The sequence below is a fragment of the Limanda limanda genome, chromosome 22 (genome assembly GCF_963576545.1).
Source record: "Limanda limanda chromosome 22, fLimLim1.1, whole genome shotgun sequence".
Classification (NCBI taxonomy): domain Eukaryota; kingdom Metazoa; phylum Chordata; class Actinopteri; order Pleuronectiformes; family Pleuronectidae; genus Limanda; species Limanda limanda.
Genome location: NC_083657.1, coordinates 1,780,959 through 1,805,255, shown reverse-complemented (window position 1 = coordinate 1,805,255; position 24,297 = coordinate 1,780,959). Strand labels below are relative to the sequence as shown.

Sequence of the window (24,297 nt, the reverse complement as noted above, 5' to 3'; positions counted from 1 at the left end):
AGTAAAGTACAGTAACACAAGTATTACTCTACAGAAATATATGTATTCATATATCTGCTTCTATAGATGCACAGGCAGGTACTACTTATTAAATACAATGTGTTTTTATATTCAGAGTATAAATATAGAACTATAACAATGAGAAAAAAACTTTGTTCACTCGCGGGGTCACGTGTCCCTCAGCTGATCCCGTCGCTGTAGCTCGTATCGCGAGAGTGACGTCACCCGGAGCTTTTGATGACGGTGGCGGGAAAACCCACCGTGGCGGGAAAGAAAAGCAGCGTGGGTCACGCAAGGCAGGGGGCGCTGTTGCGTCACCGCCACATTAAAATGCGCCACAATTAAAAGATAATAGGACAAAGTGAAAAGAAGTAAAGAAGAGGTCGAGTGACGTGTGGATCATCGGCTGTCCGTGACGATCTGTGATTAGAGGAATATTAATATTAATGACTTTAATCCGGTTTATTATCATGTGTGTTATATGAGGAGAGCAGGGGGGAGGGAGGAGAGGGAGGCACAGAGGGGGGTGAGTTAATGAGAGACTGGAGGAGAGAGGAAGAGAGAGAGAGAGAGAAAGAGAGAGGAGCTCACACTCATTTTAATATTTCTGCGTGTGGACGATATTAGTGTTTTTATTCTGGTTGGTTCGAATCCCGGAGGCCTCGAGCACCCCCCCCTCTTCCCCCCCAAGCAGGGTGGAGAGAGAGTGCGTTGTTGTGGGTTGACTCGGATCCTCTTCCTCCTCATCACCTCCTCCTCCTCTTCCTCTTCCTCCTCTTCATCCTCCTCCTCCTGCGGCCTGCTGAGAAGCCGGGAGCTGGAGTTGGCAGCGGAGCTCTCACCATGGCGGTCAACCTGGACAAGGACGCGTACTACCGCCGCATCAAGAGGTTATACAGCAACTGGAAGGTGAGGACGGGTTGCTGGTTCCGGGTGGACGCGGCACCGGGATCGAACCTGTGACCCGGGAGTGGGGGGGAACCGGTGCCGAGAGGCGAACCGCCGCGTTTTTCTAGCCGGGCGAGTCGCCTTGTTGTCGGGGAGGAGCGGTGAGGTCTCCCCGCCGACACCCGGGGCTCCAGGGTCCGCGCCGGGCCTCGGTCCCCCCGGGTGTCTCCGTGGGACCCGGGTGGTGGACTCCACGTGTCCCCGGTCCACCCGGGACACGTCCCCGCGCCTGTCTCGTCCCACAATACCGGGCTAGCTGTCCCCATGCTAACACGCCAGGCTTCCCATTCACCGCGTTAGCATGCTAGCTAGCAAGTGTCCCCCCCCCGAGCTAGCTCCCGAGCCAGGCGGGTAAACGCGTAGCGAGCCAGACCCGCTTCCCGTGACGAGTAACCCGGGTTAAAAGTGACACAAACAACTTGACCCGCGACTTCCACCGACCTGGGTTCGATTCCCAGTCGGTTTTTAAAGCTAACTGTCAGTTTGACGCCACATGCTAATGCTAGCAGGCTAGTTAGCATCTCAATAAAGTGACATGTGCAGCTTCTGGAAATCACTTTATTCAAAGTTTCTACACGTTTCCTGTCTCACGTCGTCAAATCCCGAAGCTGCTTTTATCCCCAGGGACTCGAGTCAGTTTCCTGAAGTTAGAAAACGATGCTGTTGTTTATTTTGCAGCTGAATCCTGCAGATAAATGTCTCTTTTGTTGATATAATGATGATAATATGCATTGTTTATGTCCTTTAAAAGACATTGAATGAGCTGTGTGCAGCTGCTGAAGACTCCACACACTTCTACATTAGATTAGATTCAACTTTATTGTCATTGCACAGTACAAGTACATATGCAACGAAATGCAGTTTAGCGTCTAACCAGAAGTGCAAAGAAAGGCAGTAAAAGTGCAGAGTATTGTGCATATTAATGCAGAGTATTGTGCATATTAATGCAGAGTATTGTGCCTATTAATGCAGAGTATTGTGCATATTAAAGTGAAAATGTAATAAATAGGATCTGTACAGTAGAATCACAATCAGAATTCTTTTATTTGCCCATACAGGAAATTGCCTTGGTGTCATTGATGCACTGAACATAAAACAACAATAAAAAAAAAACAACAATATATAAGAAATAGAATTAAATAAAGTTGAGTAAAGTAGAATAAAGTATATACATATATACAGTAATAGAGTTATGAGCTACTCAATATAACAGTATTAACAGGAATTGTAAGATATATGGACGATGAATACACTATGAGCAGACTATAAATATGAATACACTATAGGCAGGATATACAGTATAAAAAAACAAAGTAACAGTCTGTGCAATGTACAAATGTTCAGTGGTTGGAGGAGGGGGCGTGTCCCTGATATCACTGATGTCTCCAGTTCTTCATCTGGAGACACTTCCTGAACCTGTGGACATGATGGACGTCCCCTCGGTCTCCTCCAGTCTCACGTGCTGTTCTGTTTGTCCTCCTGCAGAAAGGAGATGACGAGTTTGGCAAAGTCGACGCCATGGTGGTTTCAGTCGGAGTGGACGAGGAGATCGTTTACGCCAAATCCACGGCCATACAGGTAAGGACGCCGCCGCGTGATGAAAGCCCGAGGAAGCCGAGGACGCCACAGTCAGGTGCAATGAACAGACACTTTCCTGTAGTCACTTCATGATGTAGCTACAGTGTGACAGTACCAGATGCTTTGGGCCGTTGTCTGGATGTCGTTGGTTCTCGCTCGCGCTTCATATCGACTCTGGGGGAGTTCCTCTGGGTTCCTCCTTCACTTCACGGATTCTTTCTCTCCTCCTTCTCCTCAGACTTGGCTGTTTGGCTACGAGCTGACGGACACCATCATGGTGTTCTGCGACACCAAGATCCTCTTCCTCGCCAGCAAGAAGAAAGTGGATTTCCTCAAACAGGTGGCGATCACCAAAGGCAACGAGAACGCCAACGGAGTCCCGCCCATCACGCTGCTCACCAGGGAAAAGGTGCATAGATACCATCATATGATTTTTAATATTGGAGCTTGTGGAGTTTGTTCTGTTGTGTTTTCAAAAAAGCTGACTCTTCACTTTGTTGATGGTTTTCCAGAATGAAAGCAACAAGGGCAACTTTGACAAGATGATCGAGGCGATCCGAGGCAGCAAAGAGGGAAAGAAGGTCGGGATCTTCAGCAAGGACAAGTTCCCCGGAGAGTACATGAAGAGCTGGAACGACACCATCACCGCCGAGGGCCTGGAGAAGGTGAGACCCGAAGCTGCACCTTTTAACTCCTGTGATCAGAAGTGAAAAGTAGGAGGAGTCTGGGTTTTAAGCTATTATCAATGACCCTCTTGACCCGTGTCCCGTGTGCAGGTGGACATCAGCGCGGTGGTGGCGTACACGACGGCGGTGAAGGAAGACGGGGAGCTCAACCTGATGAAGAAGGCAGCGGCCATCACCAGCGAGGTTTACTCCAAGTTCTTCAAAGAGCGCGTCATGGAGATCGTTGATGCCGATGAGGTGAGGACCAGGAAGAGCAGGAACACGTTGTTAGCTGTGAAGTGTTTGTGTGTTTGTGTTCTTTGCACAACGTCTCTCTCTCTCCACCATTACACACTGGGGGTGGGAATTGGCAAAAATGCGATATTTGGGCCACGATTCAATAGTATTGCGATTCTGCGATATAATGCGATACTGCAAGTATTGCGATTCGATTCTGCGATATATTGCGATTCATGTCCCCCATATTATTCAAAGGCATTACAAAAAATGAGGACAATAAGACTGCTCAACTCACTTCAAATGTCACATTTAATTCTGTGAACAACATTGTCTTCTCCACATTAACTGAAGTGCAAAAACTTTGTCCTTGAACATTCAGGACACAGGACCTTTGTAATTATTTTCTGAATAGGAGACCTCTCACATGAACACTGAGCTCCCAGCACATAACTCACAATTATTTACATACAATACAGTAACATCAAGCAGACATAATAGAGTAACATAAACCTGAGAATAATCATATGAATAAGAGTAACCTAGAGCTTCAATCAAATTGGAACGTTACTGTATCTCCTGCAGTGGATAACATCCTTTCCTCACACACACTAGGTATCTTTTAAACTCTGAAACTCTCCTCGGCATTTTTTTTTTTTTTTAAATTAAAATGCGGGCGCAAGATATCGCGATACTGAACAGAATAGATTTTTTCCCCCACCACTATTACACACATTCTGTTCGTATCTCTTGTCCAAGACGTATAAACCCCTGAGGTCTTGTGTTGAATTGTGTCTCTCTTCCCTCCCTCGCCCAACAGAAAGTGCGCCACAGTAAACTGGCCGAGTCGGTAGAGAAGGCCATCGAGGAGAAGAAGTACCTGGGGGGGGCGGACCCTTCCACAGTGGAGATGTGTTACCCCCCCATCATCCAGAGCGGTGGAAACTACAGCCTCAAGTTCAGCGTCGTCAGGTAAGAGACCCGGTCTCAGCAGAGTCGGATTTCCACTCAACATCTGAGCAGGTGACGTGTATTGTGGTTGTTGTAGAAGTTGATGAATAAGGAAAGGAACGCGGACCCAGTACTTACAAGTATAATGATGTTTATTACACAAAGTAGCACAGGTCAGGACGAGCTCTAGAGACTCGGAGAAATCACACAGCCAAATGGTGAAAGTCTGAAGTCTCCCTGCAGGGCAAGAAGTTTTATAGGTTGGAGGTGGGACCCCAAACCTAGAGATAACATTACATCACACAACAGGGTCTTCAGCCTAAATAAGGAGGTGTTTTGCACATGAAGATGAAAATGCATTGGTCAAGGAGCTTCCCTTTACCCCCATCCATTTTCTGGTCAGAGGTCATTCCCTAGGTAAAAGGTCTTTCCAAAGAGGGACAGACCTCCTTGAATAAACATCTGGAGGACTCTCTGGAAATGTCTGAGAGTCACGAAGATAAGCATCATAAATATCAGCCTGTCATTATGTTTCGAACACACCAACATGTTCTACTCTAACGAATACACGACACAGGAAAAGAGAATTTACTGATTTATCTGATGAAACTAAAACAAATATTTGACATTTTTGCTTTAAAAAAGTTTGAATTGTCGTTTGAATTGTCTCCGTTCTGTCTCTTCACCAGCGACAAGAACCACATTCACTTCGGTGCCATCACCTGCGCCATGGGGATCCGCTACAAGTCGTACTGCTCCAACCTGGTGCGGACCCTCATGGTGGACCCCCCCCAGGAGATGCAGGACAACTACAACTTCCTGCTGCAGGTGGAGGAGGAGCTGCTCAAAGAGCTCAAGCACGGTGGGTCTCTGGAGGGGGGGGGTGGGGTTCCATCCTTCATGCACCTGTACATCTATGAAGTGCTCTCTGATGTCAGCCTGAGCACATTGAGCTGATTGTTCCGTCTCCTCCTCAGGTGTGAAAATCTGCGACGCCTACAACGCCGTCCTGGAGTACGTGAAGAAGGAGAAGTCGGAGCTCGTGTCTAAGCTGACGAAAAACCTCGGGTGCGTTTCCACGACTTCCATCTTTCTTTTCCACGTACTCACCCGCGGTTCCACCCGTAACAGTGTTTTTGTTTCATCGTAGATTTGCGATGGGAATCGAGTTCAGAGAAGGCTCGTTGGTGGTGAACGCTAAGAACCAGTACAAACTGAAAAAAGGTCAGTTTTTTGAATTCTACTCTTTACAATTTTTCTCATCTCCTGGCAATATTAGTGTTTTTATTCCATTTATTTCAACTCAAAGCTAAATGGAGAACGTGTGTGTGTCTTGCAGGCATGGTGCTGAGCATCAGTTTGGGATTTGCTGACCTCGTTAACAAAGAGGGTAAAAAGGATGAGCAGAAGAAATACGCCTTATTCGTTGGTGACTCAGTCCAGATCAATGAGGTGAGTGATTTTACAAAGAGCTGCTCAGACGTGTGTGTGTGTGTGTGTGTGGAGGAATATCAGAATCCAAAAAGTGTAATCCACGAGCCGATCTCTCTGACATCTGGAAACGTTTGTGTAACAGGAAGAAGCCGCCACGATACTCACGCCCGTCAAGAAGAAGATCAAGAACGTGGGGATCTTTCTGAAGGTAGGTGTCTGAGCTCCAGCTTTCAGTCGAGCCCTTTAGCCACTTCCAGCCAGCCAGAGGAAAACACTAATATGACGTTATGTATTGTGGCGTCTCTTCTTTTTCTCAGAATGACGACGAGGAGGACGAGGAGGAAGATGGCGACGATGCGGAGGAGCTGCTGGGGAAAGGAGCCCGGAGCGCGGCGCTGCTGGCGGACAGGACCAGAGTGAGTGTGTTGTTTTCACCGTGTGACAGGTGATAAGTGTTTATTTGTCACCTTGACTCTGCGTTGATAACTAAGCGTGTGAATGTTTCTGTGCTCTACCAGCTACTGGGGAAGGTAAGTAGCCATTGTTTCTTCTCAAATCTCATCGGCTGAGTTGTTCAGTTGGAACAAAACTCCACCTGCAGATGAGAAAACGTTTCTCATTTTCATTTCAGCGAGTTTATCATTATTGTTTTTTTTCTGTGTGTTTTTTGTTTTTTCCTGACCATCCGAAGCTGTGACACATGTCTGTTCTCTGCATGTGTGTTGTGGTTGTTCATTCCTTTTGATTTCCCTGGTGTTGGAGGCGTTGTCACTCAGTTGTGTCTTTTGTCAACACTCAGAACGAGCTGACTGCGGAGGAGAAGAGGCGGACCCACCAGAAGGAGCTGGCCAATCATCTGAACGAAGAAGCCAAGCGGCGCCTGACGGAGCAGAAGGGAGAGCAGCAGATTCAGAAGTGAGTGATGGAGCCTGAAGGGGGCGCTAGAGGATGTTTGGATAAATCCACACGTGGGCTGGAGTCACTTGATTAATTGAATCCACCAATCTGATAAGAAATACTCCGGTTAGACACTGACAGATAGAATTAACTCTTCTTTATTTTATTAATTTTTTCAGGGCCAGAAAATCTAACGTGTCCTATAAGAACGTGTCTCAGATGCCCCGAGAAAGAGACATCCGAGAAATGAAGATCTTCATCGACAAGAAGTACGAGACGGTCGTCATGCCCGTGTTCGGCATCGCCACGCCGTTCCACATCGCCACCATCAAGGTGATACTTCGAATTCTCCATCTGTCTACTGGCGTTCGATCTGGGGTTTTATATTTTTCTTATTGATCATGTGATCTTTGCTTGTCTCTCGTGTTCAGAACATCAGTATGTCGGTAGAAGGAGACTACACCTACCTGAGGATCAACTTCTACGTCCCCGGCAGCTCTCTGGGTCGACAAGAGGGAAACATCTTCCCCAACCCTGACGCCACGTTTGTCAAAGAAATGTGAGTTAAATATTTACCAAGTAATCGTTAAAATATTCCCTGTATTTCATGTCCAGGAAACTGAAACTCTAATTTGACGTTAAGGCATTGTTGTGTCTTTAGTAGGGTTGCAAAATTCCGGGAATATTCAAAGTTGGAAACTTTCCATGGGAATTAACGGGAATATACGGGAATAAACTGGGAATGTTGTGGGTAATTTATACTAACTGTATTTACCTTGTCATATACAGACATAAATATAAACATTTTGTTTTGTCATAGGCTGATTTGAGCCCTGAGGAAACTTTGGGCACTTGACTATATGCTTCTGCATCGTTGTGTCATTCTTAACATAGGTCTTTGCACAGTATTTGCAAATGTACACAGCCTTTCCTTCTACATTGGATGGGGTGAAATGTCTCCACACATGAGATGGTGCACGTGGCATTGTTCTGTAGAATAAGATGAGAAAAAAGTTTGTAAAAAAACACTAATGCAATGCCAGAGATATAAATAGTTAGCCAAACAATTGGAATCGTCTGTAAACATATTTTACAATTGATGGATAAATGAATGGAAATAGTCTAGATGAACAGATGAACAATCCTCAATCAGCATGCTAATATATTTCCCAGTAATATCATGGAAACTTACCTGACTAGTCCTGCACTCTACAGCAGGCCTCAATAGCCCTGCTGTAGAGTGAAGCATGCTGGGAGTTATCTGTGCATGTGATGGAAGAATGACCAGTGGAGGGTTGAAACTCAACGTTCCATACATCTTTAAAATAGAGTTTTGAATGATGTTTTTATTGCTCAGCGGTTAATTTGCGTAGTTTTGTTTTTTTTCAAAATTCCCGAGCCAAACTTCCCATGGAAAGTTAAATTTACCGGAAACTTTCCGCCCCTTTGCAACCCTAGTCTTTAGTGTCTTAATTTAGGTGTTTTTGTTATTTTAAATTTAACTTACTTCAAACTAAAATGTGTTGTTCTCACTCCTTCTCCCCTCAGCACGTACCGAGCGTCCAACCTGAAGGCGCCCGGCGACACGTCGGTTCCCTCCACCAACCTGCAGAACGCCTTCCGCATCATCAAGGAGGTGCAGAAGCGCTACAAGACGCGAGAGGCGGAGGAGAAGGAGAAGGAGGGCATCGTCAAGCAGGACACGCTGGTCATCAACCTCAACCGCAGCAACCCCAAGCTCAAAGACCTCTACATCCGACCCAACATCGCTCAGAAGAGGATGCAGGGCTCGCTGGAGGCTCACACCAACGGTGAGGAAGCAGGAGTTACACCTGCTGGTAGAGTTAAGAACTGTGAGCAGGCGTAGAAGTAAACTCCTGTGATTTCCTCGTGCAGGTTTCCGGTTCACGTCGGTCCGCGGTGACAAGGTGGACATCCTCTACAACAACATGAAGCACGCCATCTTCCAGCCGTGTGATGGGGAGATGATCATCGTGCTGCACTTCCACCTGAGGGTGCGTTTGTTGGTTCAACCTTCACTGAGGCGGCAAAATCATTTCATCGCTCGGACACGCAGCCCAACAGAGTTAATCAACCTGTGGCTGCAGGGGGCGCTGCTGCTCAGTAAACGTTACGTAGTGTTGCTTTTGCAGGAGGCGTTCAAATGTCTAATTATCTCCATCACACTTTTCCTGCAGAACGCCATCATGTTTGGGAAGAGGCGCCACACAGACGTCCAGTTCTACACGGAAGTCGGCGAGATCACCACGGACTTGGGCAAACACCAACACATGCACGACCGAGACGACCTGTACGCCGAGCAGATGGAGCGCGAGATGAGGCACAAGCTCAAGTCGGCCTTCAAGAACTTCATCGAGAAGGTGGAGACGCTGACGAAAGAGCAGCTGGAGTTCGAGGTTCCGTTCAGAGACCTGGGGTGAGAGGAGCGTCCGGACAACGTGATGGAGAGAACGTGAATACCCGAGAAGCAGGTGGACTCATTTGTTTTCTCTGGGTGTCTTTTGTTTCCAGGTTCCAGGGCGCCCCCTACAGGAGCACCTGCCTGCTACAGCCCACTTCCAGCTCCCTTGTCAATGTTACTGAATGGGTGAGTGAGAACCTTCAAGAACAATATTCTGTTCTGAAAGTTTAACTTTGGTTCAGAGAAGTTTAGACAAATTTAACTGTTTCTGTCCCCATCAAGCCGCCGTTTGCTGTGACCCTGGACGAAGTGGAGCTGGTCCACTTTGAGCGTGTGCAGTTCCACCTGAAGAACTTTGACGTGGTCATCGTCTACAAGGACTACAACAAGAAGGTCACCATGATCAACGCCGTGCCCGTCAACTCCCTGGACCCCATCAAGGAGTGGCTCAAGTACGACACCTGTCACCATGATGCTTTGAAAGTCTGAGTGACAACTCTCGCGTTGTTTCTGTCAGTTAATGTTTTCTGTCTCTTCCTCAGCTCGTGTGACATCAAGTACACGGAGGGAGTCCAGTCGCTGAACTGGACCAAGATCATGAAAACCATCGTGGACGACCCCGAGGGTTTCTTCGAGCAGGGGGGCTGGTCCTTCTTAGACCCAGAGAGCGAAGTAAGTTCAGCTCAGTGGAGGAAGCCTTTCTCCTGATGATCCGTAACTCTTCACCATCTGTGATTATATCTGCTTTACTGCGTCTGGTCTGTGTCTCAGGGAAGTGGTGGAGAGGAAGATTCAGAGTCCGAGATGGAGGATGAAACGTTCAACCCGTCTGCAGATGAAGAAGAGGAAGAGGTGGAGGACAGCGATGAGGATTACAGCTCAGACACGGAGGACTCGGGTCGGTTTAGTAAACGTTTACTAAATATGAAATCTGTAAATCCAGTTTGATCCGATGTCTCTGATACGAGTTGTGAATGTCTTGTGTTCAGCGGAGTACAGTGAATCGCTGGGCAGCGAGGAAGAGAGCGGGAAAGACTGGGACGAGCTGGAGGAAGAGGCCAGGAAAGGTTTGTACCTGCAGCTTATTCCTCATCAGTCTGTTCCGTCTGGGAAGGATAATTGACAACATCAAGTTTAACCTGTGAGAGACAATTTGGATCAAATCGAAGCACATACAATATATTTACATATTTGACACTGTAACAAGATCCTTGATTTAATCTGGGAAATTCAGGAAAGTGTTGAAAGAAAGTTAGAACAAGTTCCTGGATCGGGTTCTTCTCTGACCTCCCATCCTCCCATCCAGTCAATTATGAACACGCTTCGTCACAACACTTATTGTTAACATACATCTTGTCCCCCTCAGCTGACAAAGAGAGCGTCTACGAGGACGAGGACACGGCCAACAGGAAGAGAAAGATCCGGCCGTCCTCCGGCCCTGCTTCCCGCCCGTCTGCTCGCCCGTCTTCCCGCCCGTCGTCCCGCCCATCATCCCGCCCATCGTCCCGCCCATCGTCCCGCCCATCATCCCGCCCGTCAGGCTCACCTAGCAAGAAGAAGCGACGGACCTAAATGTCACACAAATACACACACACACACACACTGCCAAACCCTAGCTGACCCTTGACCCTCCCTCCGACCCCAACTGGCTCTTGTCGCCCGAACACTTCTTACACACACACACACACACACTCACACACGATGTGTATAAAGACGTAGACGGCCCTTATGTTGGTGTTGGTCAGTGAAGTGTGGACGTTGAGGCGGTAGAGAAGGAACCGGTCGCACACTTCACTCATCAGCTCTTCTCCCTCTTCACTCCTCCTCCTCCTCCTCTTTCGTTTCCACTTCCCTTCTCCATCCATCCATCAGGGTTTCATGTGTGTGTGTGTGTGTGTTTAAATGGGTTTTTAATTGCAAGCATTGTTTATTTTTTTGTTTAAAAAAAAATAAGTTTCTTAACTAATAAATAAAGAGATGAGACCTGATCCTCTGCCAAGTGTTTTATATAAAAAGCTGAGATTCCCTCTCCTCCTCCTCCTCATTTCCCCTTCCAGCCATGTTTTCTTCTGTATTCGTTCAGTTGTGGTAATTAAATGAAACATTTTTCTGTTTTGTTTTTTTGACGGGAGGGGGGGGGCGCAGACACACATTTTCTGATAATACTTATTTGAACGGGTTTGTAAACGTTTGCAGACAGAAACACAAACTGTCTCCTTCGCTCTTCTCTGTCCCTTTTTCTTTTTCTTTCATTCTGAGTAGATATGTTGTACTGTTAATTCTGAAAATCCTGTTTTTGTTTTTGTAATAAAATGAAATGGAATTGTAGTTTTCAATGGTCTGTTTACTCTCCTCATGACAAGGCGTCAGGAAAACCAGTTTCACACGTGACACCCAAGAAAGATCCGGAGAAATGACTACGGACTAAATTACTAATAACCAGAGCCGAACTTTCAACTTAAAAATCTGTAAGAGTAAGATTTGAAATGCCTAGAAGTTTGCCTAAGATTCAATCCTACAAGAGGTTCCAGATTTATAAACCCAGTGTATATGATTTCTATCGGCCACATTTGCGAAAGACAAATTGACACTTAACTCAATTCAATTTTATTTGTATAGCGCCCAAATCATAATATACATTATCTTGAGATGCTTTACATAGAAGGTTAAGACCTTAAAGATTATAGAGAAACCAACAGTTCCCACAATGAACTGCGACTGTGGACGGAAAAAACTCCTCATTTACAGGAAGTAACCTCTGGAACCAGAAACAGGACAACTGTTGAGGTCATGGGCGGGTTGTGAAATTAAAGCTGTTTCATAATCATTTAACGTTTACAAAGTTTCTTATACCACAGAAATACTTTAAACAGTGATGAAAACTTGTAAACTTTACCCCAGCACGTGAAAGTGGGTCGAATCAAACTGTTGAAGATTTTGTGATGATTCTCATACTGTATCTTTGCTCCCTAAATTAAACGTACACATTCACCGTGTCCTGTTAAATATATTCGAATCTGCTTTAGATAATATGTTCATATCTATATGATGCCCTTTGGATGATAGACGAGGACTTTACAGGCTATACGCAACTTTCAATGTTTGCTATATAATGCGTATTTATTTCGTAGATAGAAATGCTGCTTTGGGTTTAGATCATTTCACAATAAACTGAACAGTTTCATGGCATCTGGTCAGTCAAGCTTTTAAGGTTAGTTCTAGTGACGCAATCGATAAGTGATCTGCTGTCATTAAAATGCTGGATCACAAGGGAGGCATGAAACTATGAACATAATGCAGAGGGAGTGGCTCCAACGTCTTTATAAGTTCCATCCCCGGGGATCTGCAGTCAAACACACACCAGCTGGATCTCCATCAGGTAACACGATTTGCATTAACGTTTGTTGATTATTGTTCATTGATTTTTCTGATGTAGTAAATGTGTCGGTATCTTTTTATGAATTAAACAGTTTTATATATCTTTGGGGATGTAATATTTAATTCAATATATTCAGCCAAATATATTTGGGCATAAATTAAACTATATCATCGGCATATATGTTGATGCTGGGTTTATAAGTTGCTGATTATCAGTCGCTGATCTCTCTTTTAATAGATTTGCTGTAAAACGTGAAGAAGAACAACTGGTTTCCAGGTTGTTGACAACATCTCATGCTGGTGAGTCACTGCAAGTCTCTAATTATAGAAGTTAATTAACTGACTAATTAACTTAATTAACTTAAATGAACAAGCTGTTAATTCTGCTCTTACACGCGATGCTAAAGTAACAGCTAAATGCTAACATGCTTCTTTTAGGAATTATAATGTTCACCATGTTCACTGTCTTGGTTTAGCATGTTAGCATTCTCCAATTAGCACAAAACACAAAGTACCGCTGAGCATGAGGGGAATGTTGTGATAAGATTCAAATGAAAACTTGTGTTACTCTCGTAAGTCCATTTCACCCTTTAAAGTTTATACATTATATAATGATTACAATGTGCTATATAAATTATTGTGTGTTTGAAATGAGAAGAATACAAGCTGTGTTCTCTCCCCCTCAGGTTTTTAAATGCTGATGCACTGACCCGAGAGAACCAGAGAGAAATACAAAAGATTCTTGGCTCACTCCAATCACAGAAATAAGCCTTGTGACACAATATTTGGCTTCACAATACGATAAAGCAACACAATGGAGCGTCGGTCACCAGACACTGAATCCTCTGGTGCTGATAGTGAGATGTCAGTGGAGGAATTGGTTATGAAAAAAAACTCCACATCCACCAATACGCGACTGTTCTGTATGTTGGCGCTGCTGAAGGCGTATGTTCCTCGGTCCTACCTCCTGATGTCTGAGTGTCAAAGGATTCTTGGCCCACCAAAACCCATCCATGGAGGCCCCCCCTTTGAAAACAGAATGGAGCCTTTTACCATCTTCATCAGGAAATCCAGTCCAAACCATGGACACAAACGTGTATGTATGATTGACCAGGTATTTGCACAAAAGGCTGTGGAGGTAATGGCTGACATTGGGATTCCCAGGAGTGATACAGTGAGCAAAATTATGTTCTCACTTTGTGGAGCTCAGGCCAAACCACATGTTCTCCAGTTAATCAAAGATCTGCTGACAAAGAGAGAAATGGGATGGAAAGGCAAAGAGAGGTTCTCAAGGTTGGTTGAAGATATACTGGAGCATGAGAGTTTTAACGAAACTCTAATAGTCTTGGAGGAAGCGTCAACAATATTCAGAGAGAAGGCCATTTTCCCCCAAGTTGTTTCTCGTCTGTATTGCATTGCTAAAGAACCACCTGACTATGTAAAAGCTGAAGAATGGGCAAAGGAAGCCATTGATCGAGCTCCAGACATCTCCTACATAGCTGACACTCTTGGGCAGGTTTATAAGAACCGTTTGTTGAGGAAGAGTAAGGGACCAGAAGAAATCATGAGAATGGCAGACGAGGCCTTCACAGCATTTACAGATGTGGAGAGGAAAGCAGACAGGGAAGAGCCCGATCAGATGGACACAAAAGGTACTGCAAGCATTGCAGCTACTTTCAACAATCGGGGCCTTTTCGGCTTCCTTCAAGTGGCAAAGATCGCTTTTGAAAAACTCAAAGATCAGCAACTGAAGGATTCTTTAATCCAAAACAGGAAAGAGGATGTTGAAGCCAAGTTTGAATTCTTTGAGTGGTACCTGACCTACTCAATGCCTGACGAGACAACTTTAGAGCCAGATTACTTCTGGAAGGTTGTGGCACTCTGTTACGAATATTACACAACAGAAGCAGCAGCTGAATCCACCAGCTTCGCAGGTCTTCTCGAGTGTTTGAATCAAGGCCTTTTCAGGTCCAGGGGGAAAAGGGCAGGATTTCAGGAAGAGGAGAAATCAGGGTTTGATTTAGAGGAAATCCAACGTGAGTTGAAAAACGACTATGAGGAAAATGTTGATGATGTCCAAGTAGCAGAGAGGTACATCCTCTCCAACATCATCTTGAGTAATAGGATTCCGGATTCTCCTCAGCTCGCCTCGGTGAAAGAACTCCAAACTGTCATTGGGAGATTCTTGGCCACAGAAAGGAGGCAGGAAGGAGGAAGAAGTCCAGAGTTCTACCTGTTGGTGCTGCTGCTGTGGTTGTTCCCTGAGGAGCAGCCTCCGGTGGTGCAGGACGAGGACGATGAAGAAGTGGAACAAGCGCCCACAGATGGGCAGCCTGGACAGCTGCCTCTTGACCTTGGTTCTGACTCAGACCTACAACAGTATGTCACCTTCATGGAAGAAGCCTATGAAAGGTCCAGTTATGCCAAGTACCTCCGATCCCGTTACCTTTTGCCTCTGTTTTTTTTGGGAAAGGGCTCTGGACTGAGCAAATGGATTCACAAATCACGGCTGGACGCAATCGTGGAACAAACGGTGGACGCTGAGCTGGCGGGTGAAAACTATCCAACTGATTCAGAGAAAGCAAGGCGGATTGAAAACATGTGGAAGAACGGTGACGTGTGGCAAGTGCCAGAAATCCAAAACATCCTTCAACCGGTCAGGGTTGAGGACAATAAAGTGTTTATTTGTGCCGGAGAGTTGAAAGTAAAGGTTTCAACAGAGGCTGAACCAGAAGATCCTACATTGAGCACCACGATCATCTATCTTGGCTTCAACATTAAGGGTCCTGTCCTCTTCTTAGTACGAGTCCCTCAAGTGAACAATGACTGACCAGGAACACTTTGGGATCTCGACCCAGCTCAACAGGTGATGGAATCAACAACAGATCACCATCGGTACCTTGAAAGCCATGATTCTCGTGTGAAATATTTTTGGATTCATGAAAACTAAGTGTAACTTTTCTCTAAAGCAACCGAACTTTTATCTTGTTTTTTTTCAGTCAGTAGTCTGAATTATCGGTGTTTGAAGGTGCATGGGTCAAATGTGATTGACATTAATCTGATTTGTTGTAATGTTTGGATATTCTTAAGAAAATATGTCTCAATCTTATGTGATAAAGATATTAAAGACATTTCTCTCAAATACAGCATACTTGCATATATAAACATTTGGGTTGTAAAACTGATTTTGTGGTTGTGTTTAGTATTTACAATAATAAATGTTTTCCCCCATTGATTTCTACTGGCCAGGTATTCACTCTCTTAAGCATCCAGATTTGTTTATGACAAAATTAATTTCCATTTCAACTAAGAAGGTTTCTACCAGGGGAGAGAAACCCGTTCTTCTTCTTTATAATAAAGTTTTTATCATGTGGTGTCTATTGGATTTATTATCAGTCTCTATATTATAATCATTATTATTTTATTAGTAGTTATTATTATTGTTATTTTGATCGTGAGTTCCATATCTTTTGTTATAAAGCACTTTGTGAATTGTATTGATAAGTGCTATACAAACAAAATCGTTATTATTATTATCTGTGTTTAGACAAAGGAAATTACGCTTTTACATTTTGATTCTTGTAAAGTGACAACAAATATCTTCAACTTTCAACTTTCCTTTGTGCTAATTTAATTGAGAAGTTTCATTTCTTTCTCATCACAGGAATTTGAATGAGGTGCACCTACTGATCCAGGACAACTGTCGAGGTCATGGGTGGGTTGTGAAATATAAACTGTTTCATAATCATTTAACATTTACAAAGTTTCTTATACCACAGAAATACTTTAAACAGTTATAAAGCCTTGTAAACTTTACCACAGCACGTGAAAGTGGGTTGAATCAAACTGTTGAAAATTTTGTGATGATTCTAATACTGTATCTTTGCTCCTTAAATTCAACATACACATTCACCGTGTCCTGTTAGAAATATTCGAATCCGCTTTAGATAATATGTTCATATCTATATGATGTTCTTTGAATGATAGACCAGGACTTTATGGGCTACACGGAACATTCAATGTTTGCTATATAATGCGTATTTATTTCATAGATAGAAATGCTGCTTTGGGTTTAGATCATTTCACAATAAACTGAACAGTTTCATGGCATCTGGTCAGTCAAGCTTTTAAGATTAGTTCTAGTGACGCAATCGATAAGTGATCTGCTGTCATTAAAATGCTGGATCACAAGGGAGGCATGAACTATGAACATAAAGCAGAGGGAGTGGCTCCAATGTGTTTATAAGTTCCATCACCGGGGATCTGCAGTCAAACACACACCAGCTGGATCTCAATCAGGTAAAACCATTTGCATTAACGTTTGTTGATTATTGTTCATTGATTTTTCTGATGTAGTAAATTTGTCGGTATCTTACTGGAGCTTTTCCAACATGTTCTTTTTTTATGAATTAAACAGTTTTATATATCTTTGGGGGTGTAATATTTAATTCAATATATTCAGCCAAATATATTTGGGCATAAATTAAACTATATCATCAGCATATATGTTGAGGCTGGGTTTATAAGCTGCTGATTATTAGGGATGAGCGAGTACAGCATTAACTGTATCTGTATCTGTTTACCATATGAATTATCCGTATCCGTACTCGGAGTGGGCGGGGCCTAACCAGGAAGTGGGTGTGATTTAACCCGGAAGTGGGCTGGTTCAACATAACTTTCTTATTTAACTTTGAAATTTTTTTATGATTTTTTTATTTTTTATAAATTTATTTCCACACCAGGTGTGTGTGTGTTTGTGTGTGTGTGTGTGTGTGTGTGTGTGTGTGTGTGTGTGTGTGTGTGTGTGTGTGTGTGTGTGTGTGTGTGTGTGTGTGTGTGTGTGTGTGTGTGTGTGTGTGTGTGTGTGAGTGAGATGCGAGGGACGTTCACTGTCTCCCGGAGAAACGAACACTCTGTGTCCCCAGCACAGAAAGACGCGATCCACATTCGTTCACAAGTCACACAGACTGGCCTTGCTATTTTCACTTTACATTAACACTTAAAGTTTAGTGCAGTGTAATTGTTTGCCGTGATAATTAAATGCCAGTGTGATAATAAATGACAATTTCAAACCATACAAACTGTCATGTTGTACTGTATTTAATAGAGGTTTACTTTACTGTAAAGTAAGTGTAAATGTAAAGTGAAAACAACAAAACCAGTGACCATGACCCGTGAACAAATACAATTCACGTCCCTCCACACTAAAAACACAGAGTGTTCATTTCTCCGGGAGACAGTGAACGTCCCTCGCATCTGCAGCGCTCCTCTACTGAGCCAATGCAGGTCTCGTGAAAAATGTTCCAAAGACTCGTACCCGAAGACCCAGTTGGGAAATGAACGAATCATTTCTGCTTCCTTGACTGAGTCTATGGAACAGTCCCGATGCGCAGTGAACCTGAGTGACTGAGAGACAGAAGCTGTTCTGTGAGTGAGTGAGCAGAGCCGTGTGTGACGGGAGGAGCGCTGTGACGCTGTGTGAGGATTTTCATTCAGTCCGAGCACAGATAATGACTCCGATTACTCGTATTATACTCGTACTCGGCAAAAGTGCTTTAGCCGTACCGGATACTCGTTTCAGCCGAGTATCCGGCTCATCTCTACTGATTATAAGTCGCTGATCTTTCTTTTAATAGATTTGCTCTATACGTGAAGAAGAACAACTGGTTTCCAGGTTGTTGACAACATCTCATGCTGGTGAGTCACTGCAAGTCTCTAATTAGAGAAGTTAATTAACTGACTCATTAACTTAATTAACTTAAATGAACAAGCTGTTAATTCTGCTCTTACACGCGATGCTAAAGTACCAGCTAAATGCTAACATGCTTCTTTTAGGAATTATAATGTTCACCATGTTCACTGTCTTGGTTTAGCATGTTAGCATTCTCCAATTAGCACAAAACACAAAGTACCGCTGAGCATGAGGGGAATGTTGTGATAAGATTCAAATGAAAACTTGTGTTACTCTCATAAGTCCATTTCACCCTTTAAAGTTTATACATTATATAATGATTACAATGTGCTATATAAATTATTGTGTGTTTGAAATGAGAAGAATACAAGCTGTGTTCTCTCCTCCTCAGGTTTTTAAATGCTGATGCACTGACCCGAGAGAACCAGAGAGAAATACAAAAGATTCTTGCCTCACTCCAATCACAACAATAAGCCTTGTAACACAATATTTCGCTTCACAATAAGATAAAGCAACACAATGGAGCGTCGTAGAGAGATACTAGGGTTGAAATCGGTTGAGCTCTGTGTTTTGTATATGAAAGAAAACCCCACATCCACCAACACGCGACTGTTCTGTACATTGGCCCTGCTGAAGGCGTATGTTCCTGAGTCCTACCTCCTGATGTCTGAGTGTCAAAGGATTCTTGGCCCACCTGATCCCATCCATGGAGCCCCCTCCTTTGAACACAGAATGGAGCCTTTTACCAAATTCATCAGGAAATCCAGTCCAAACCATGGACACGTACAAGTATGTATGATTAACCAGGTATCTGCACAATATGCTGTGCAGGTAATGGCTGACATTGGGATTCCCAGGAGTGATACAGTGAGCGAAATGATGTTCTCACTTTGTGGAGCTCAGGCCGAACCACATGTTCTCCAGTTAATCAAAGATCTGCTGACAAAGAGAGAAATGGGATTGAAAGGCAAAGAGAAGTTCTCAAGGTTGGTTGAAGATATACTGAAGCGTGAGAGTTGTGACGAAGCTCTTTTTGTCTTGGAGGAAGCGTCAACAATATTCACAGAGAAGGCCATTTTCCCCCAACATGTTTCTCGTCTGTACATTGCTAAAAAAACATCTGACTATGTGAAAGCTGAAGAATGGGCAAAGGAAGCCATTGATCGAGCTCCAGACATCTCTTACATAGCTGACACTCTTGGGCAGGTTTATAAGAACCGTTTGTTGAGGAAGGGTAAGGGACCAAGAGAAATCATAAGAATGGCAGACGAGGCCTTCACAGCATTTACAGATGTGGAGAGGAAAGCAGAAAAGGAGGAGCCCCTCCAGATGGACACAGAAGGAACTGCAAGCTTTGTAGCTACTTTCAACAATCGGGGCCTTTTCGGCTTCCTTGAAGTGGCAAAGATCGCTTTTGAAAAACTCAGAGACAACCAACTGAAGGCTTCTTTAATCCAAAACAAGAAAAAGGATGTTAAAGCCAAGTTTAAATTCTTTGAGTGGTACCTGACCTACTCGATGCCCGACGAGACAACTTTAGAGCCAGATTACATCTGGCAGGTTGTGGCAAAATGTTACAAACATTACACAACAGAAGCAGCAGCTGAATCCACCAGCTTCGCAGGTCTTCTTGAGTGTTTGAATCAAGGCCTTTTCAGGTCCAGGGGGAAAAGGGCAGGATTTCAGGAGGAGGCGAAATCAGGGTTTGATTTAGAGGAAATCCAACGTGAGTTGAAAATCGACTATGAGAAAAATGTTGATGATGTCCAAGTAGCAGAGAGGTACATCCTCTCCAACATCATCTTGAGCAACAGGATTCCGGATTCTCCTCAGCTCGCCTCGGTGGAAAAACTCCAAACTATCATTGGGAGATTCTTGGCCACAGAAAGGAGGCAGGAAGGAGGAAGAAGTCCAGAGTTCTACCTGTTGGTGCTGCTGCTGTGGTTGTTCCCTGAGGAGCAGCCTCCGGTGGTGCAGGACGAGGACGATGAAGAAGTGGAACAAGTGCCCACAGATGGGCAGCCTGGACAGCTGCCTCTTGACCTTGGTTCTGACTCAGACCTACAACAGTATGTCACCTTCATGGTAGAAGCCTATGAAAGGTCCAGTTATGCCAAGTACCTTCGATCCCGTTACCTTTTGCCTCTGTTTTTTCTGGGAAAGGGCTCTGGACTGAGCAAATGGATTCACAAATCACGGCTGGATGCAATCGTGGAACAAACGGTGGACGCTGAGCTGGCGGGTAAAAACTATCCAACTGATTTGGAGAAAGAAAGTCGGATTGAAAACATGTGGATGAACGGTGACGTGTGGCAAGTGCCAGAAATCCAAAACATCCTTTGCCCGGTCAGGGTTGAGGACATTAGAGCGTTACTTTGTGCCGGAGGGTGGAAAGTAAAGGTTTCAACAGAAGATCCAACATTGGGTGCCACGCTCGTCTATCTTGGCTTCAAAATTAAGGGTCCATTTCCTCTTCTTAGTAGGAGTCCCTCATGTGAACAATGACTGACCAGGAACACTTTGGGATCTCGACCCAGCGCAACAAGTGATGGAATCAACAACAGATCACCATCGGTACCTTGAAAGCCATAATTCTCATGTGAAATATTTTTGGATTTATGAAAACTAAGTGTAACTTTTCCCTAAAGCACCCAAACTTTTATCTTATTTTTTTTTCAGTCATGACTCTGAATTATCAGGTTTTTTTGAAGGTGCATGGGTCAAATGTGATTGACATTAATCTGATTTGTTGTAATGTTTGGATATTCTTAAGAAAATATGTCTCAATCTTATGTGATAAAGATATTAAAAAATTTATCTCAAATACAGCATACTTGCATATATAAACATTTGGGTTGTAAAACTGATTTTGTGGTTGTGTTTAGTATTTACAATTTAATTTTTTCCCCCATTGATTTCTACTGGCCAGGTATTCACTCTCTTAAGCATCCAGATTTGTTTATGACAAAATTAATTTCCATTTCAACTAAGAAGGTTTCTACCAGGGTAGATAATGTTAGGCTTTCTCAGTATAAGGACCCAATCGCAGACCAAGATGCAAAAATACTTATTTATTTCAAAAAAGGACAAAACCAAGGATCCAAAAAGGCAAAAATGACAGCAGCAAAAAACAGAAAATCCAATTCAATAGTTGGCAAAAACAGAATTCCAAAAAAGGGAAAAAACAAAGAGGATCAAAAATCAGATTGTCAAAAATCACACAAGATAACAGACCTCAAAAACTTAGAATCCTGGCATGGCTTCTCACAGGCAAAAATGATACAATCCGACAGGGGACAACAGAAAGACTGGGCTTACAGGTGCATCTCAATAAATTAGAATATCATGGAAAAGTTCGTTTATTAAGATAATTAAATTCAGAAAGTGGAACTCATATTTTATATAGATTCATTACACACAGATTGAAATATTTGAAGGGTTTATTTCTTTGAACGTTGATGATTATGGCTTACAGCTAATTTTCTAACCCAAAATTCAGTATCTCAGAAAATTTGAATATTGTGAAAAAGTTCAATATTGTAGACTCACGATGTCCCACTCTCATCAGCTTATTAACTCAAAACACCTGCAAAGGTTTCCTGAGCCTTTAAATGGTCTCTATGGCTGGTTCAGTAGGCTACACAATCATGGGGAAGACTGCTGACTTGACAGTTGTCCAGAAGATACACATTCACACCCTCCACAAGGAGGGTTAGCCACAAAAGGTCATTGCTAAAGACGCTGGCTGTTCACAGAGTGCTGTATCCAAGCATATTCATAGAAAGTTGAGTGGAAGGAAAAAGTGTGGTAGAATAAGGTGCACAAGCAACAGGGATAACCGCAGCCTTGAGAGGATGGTGAAGCAACGGCCATTTAAGAATTTGGGGGAGATTCACAAGGAGTGGACTGAGGCTGGAGTCAGTGCATCAAGGGCCACCACGTACAGACGTATCCAGGACATAGGCTACAACTGTTGCATTCCTCGTGTCAAGCCACTCCTGAACCAGAGACAACGTCAGAAGCGTGTTACCTTGGCCAAGGAGAAAAAGGACTGGACTGTTGCTCAGTGGTCCAAAGTCCTCTTTTCAGATGAAATTCAAATTCATTTGGAAATCAACGTCCCAGAGTCTGGAGGAGGAGTGGAGAGGCCCAGAATCCAAGTTGCTTGAAGTCCAGTGTGAAGTTTCCACAGTCGGTGATGATTTGGGGAGGAGCCATGTCATCTGCTGGTTTTGGTCCACTGTGTTTTATCAAGTCCAAAGTCAACACAGCCGTCTACCAGGACATTTTAGAGCACTTCATGCTTCCTTACACTGACAAGGTTTATGGAGATGCTGATTTCACTTTCCAGCAAGACCTGGCACCTGGCCAAACTGCCAAAAGTACCAATACCTGGTTTAATGACGATGGTATCACTGTGCTTTATTGGCCAGCAAACTCGCCTGACCTGAACCCCATAGAGAATCTATGGGGTATTGTCAAGAGGAATATGAGAGACACCAGACCTAACAATGCAGACGAGCTGAAGGCTGCCATCAAAGTAACCTGGGCTTTCATAACACCTCAGCAGTGTCACAGGCTGATTGCCTCCATGCCACGCCACATTGATGCGGTAATTCATGCAAAAGGAGCCCCGACCAAGTACTGAGTGCATATATATGAACATACTTTTCAGTAGGCTGACATTTCGGTATTAAAAACCTTTTTTATATTGGTTTTTTGTAATATTCTAATTTTCTGAGAGAGAATTTTGGGTTCTCATTAGCTGTAAGCCATAATCATCCAAATTAAAAGAAATAAACACATGAAATATTTCACTCTGTATGTAATCAATCTATATAATATATGAGTTTCACTTTCTGAATTGAATTATCGAAATAAATGAACTTTTCCATGATCTTCTAATTTATTGAGATGCACCTAGAAGGAGGAACAAAGGCAAGACACAGGTGAACAAATGAGGCAAACACTCAGGGTGATGATGGGGAACAGGTGAGGGGGACAAAGAGCGGGAAGCAGCAGAGGGCGGAGTCTCAGGACAATAACAGAAAACACATGGTCTGACAACATAAACACAACAAGCACATGTCAACATAAATAAACAGGGGGAAACACATGGAATAACAAAACACATGCAGGAGGCACAAAGTAAAAAGTCTTAGATCACCGTGATCTTAACAGATAACTCGTTCTTCGTCTTTATAATAAAGTTTTTATCATGTGGTGTCTATTGGATTTATTATCAGTCTCTATATTATAATCATTATTATTGTTATTAGTAGTTATTATTATTGTTATTTTGATTGTGAGTTTCGTATAGTTTGTTATAAAGCACTTTGTGAATTGTATTGAAAAGTGCTATACGAACAAAATCGTTATTATTATTATAACTACTATTATATATCAACTTTCATCCTGTAGAAAACAAAACAATAAATGTCCAGAACAAAGAAGTAGAACACGGACGTCGCGTCACGGACCCAGGTGTAAACAGGAGAATTTCCGAGGGTCCGTGAAGGCAACCTTTTTTCCGCAGTTCCTGGTCGCTTTCGTTCTCTCGTCAAACGTTCGATTCCCACGAAGCAGCAGAAGACCGACCGAGGACAGGAAGGTGTCCCGGCCCGAGGAGGACAGCTAGCTGACCGGGGGACAGGTCCATGCTAACTGACCGGGGGGCAGCTCCGTGCTAACTGACCGGGGGACAGGTCCATGCTAACTGACCGGGGGACAGCTCCGTGCTAACTGACCGGGGGACAGCTGCGTGCTAACTGACCGGGGGACAGCTCCGTGCTAACTGACCGGGGGACAGCTGCGTGCTAACTGACCGGGGGACAGCTCCGTGCTAACTGACTGGGGGACAGCTCCGTGCTAACTGACCGGGGGACAGGTCCGTGCTAACTGACCGGGGGACAGCTCCGTGCTAACTGACCGGGGGACAGCTCCGTGCTAACTGACCAGGGGACAGCTCCGTGCTAACTGACCCGGGGACAGCTCCGTGCTAACTGACGGGGGGACAGCTCCGTTCTAACTGACCGGGGGACAGGTCCACCGCGTCTTGTCAAAGCGTGTTCGTTTATCCTTTACGAGAAGATGAG

General features: G+C 43.9%; 1 protein-coding gene across 1 annotated transcript; it reads left to right on the top strand.

The window, feature by feature from the left end:
• The first annotated feature begins 589 nt into the window (after positions 1-589).
• On the top strand, positions 590-11,460 carry supt16h (SPT16 homolog, facilitates chromatin remodeling subunit). The gene is made up of 24 exons (XM_061066321.1): positions 590-909; positions 2,434-2,526; positions 2,765-2,935; positions 3,039-3,191; positions 3,303-3,449; positions 4,249-4,400; positions 5,069-5,241; positions 5,357-5,447; positions 5,530-5,603; positions 5,719-5,831; positions 5,956-6,021; positions 6,131-6,229; positions 6,613-6,728; positions 6,890-7,043; positions 7,142-7,269; positions 8,259-8,521; positions 8,607-8,725; positions 8,909-9,147; positions 9,243-9,318; positions 9,415-9,584; positions 9,675-9,804; positions 9,904-10,030; positions 10,122-10,199; positions 10,499-11,460. Exons 1-24 carry the CDS (start codon positions 844-846, stop codon positions 10,702-10,704), a joined length of 3,204 nt encoding a protein of 1,067 aa, XP_060922304.1. The 5' UTR covers positions 590-843; the 3' UTR covers positions 10,705-11,460.
• The last annotated feature ends 12,837 nt before the right edge of the window (positions 11,461-24,297 follow it).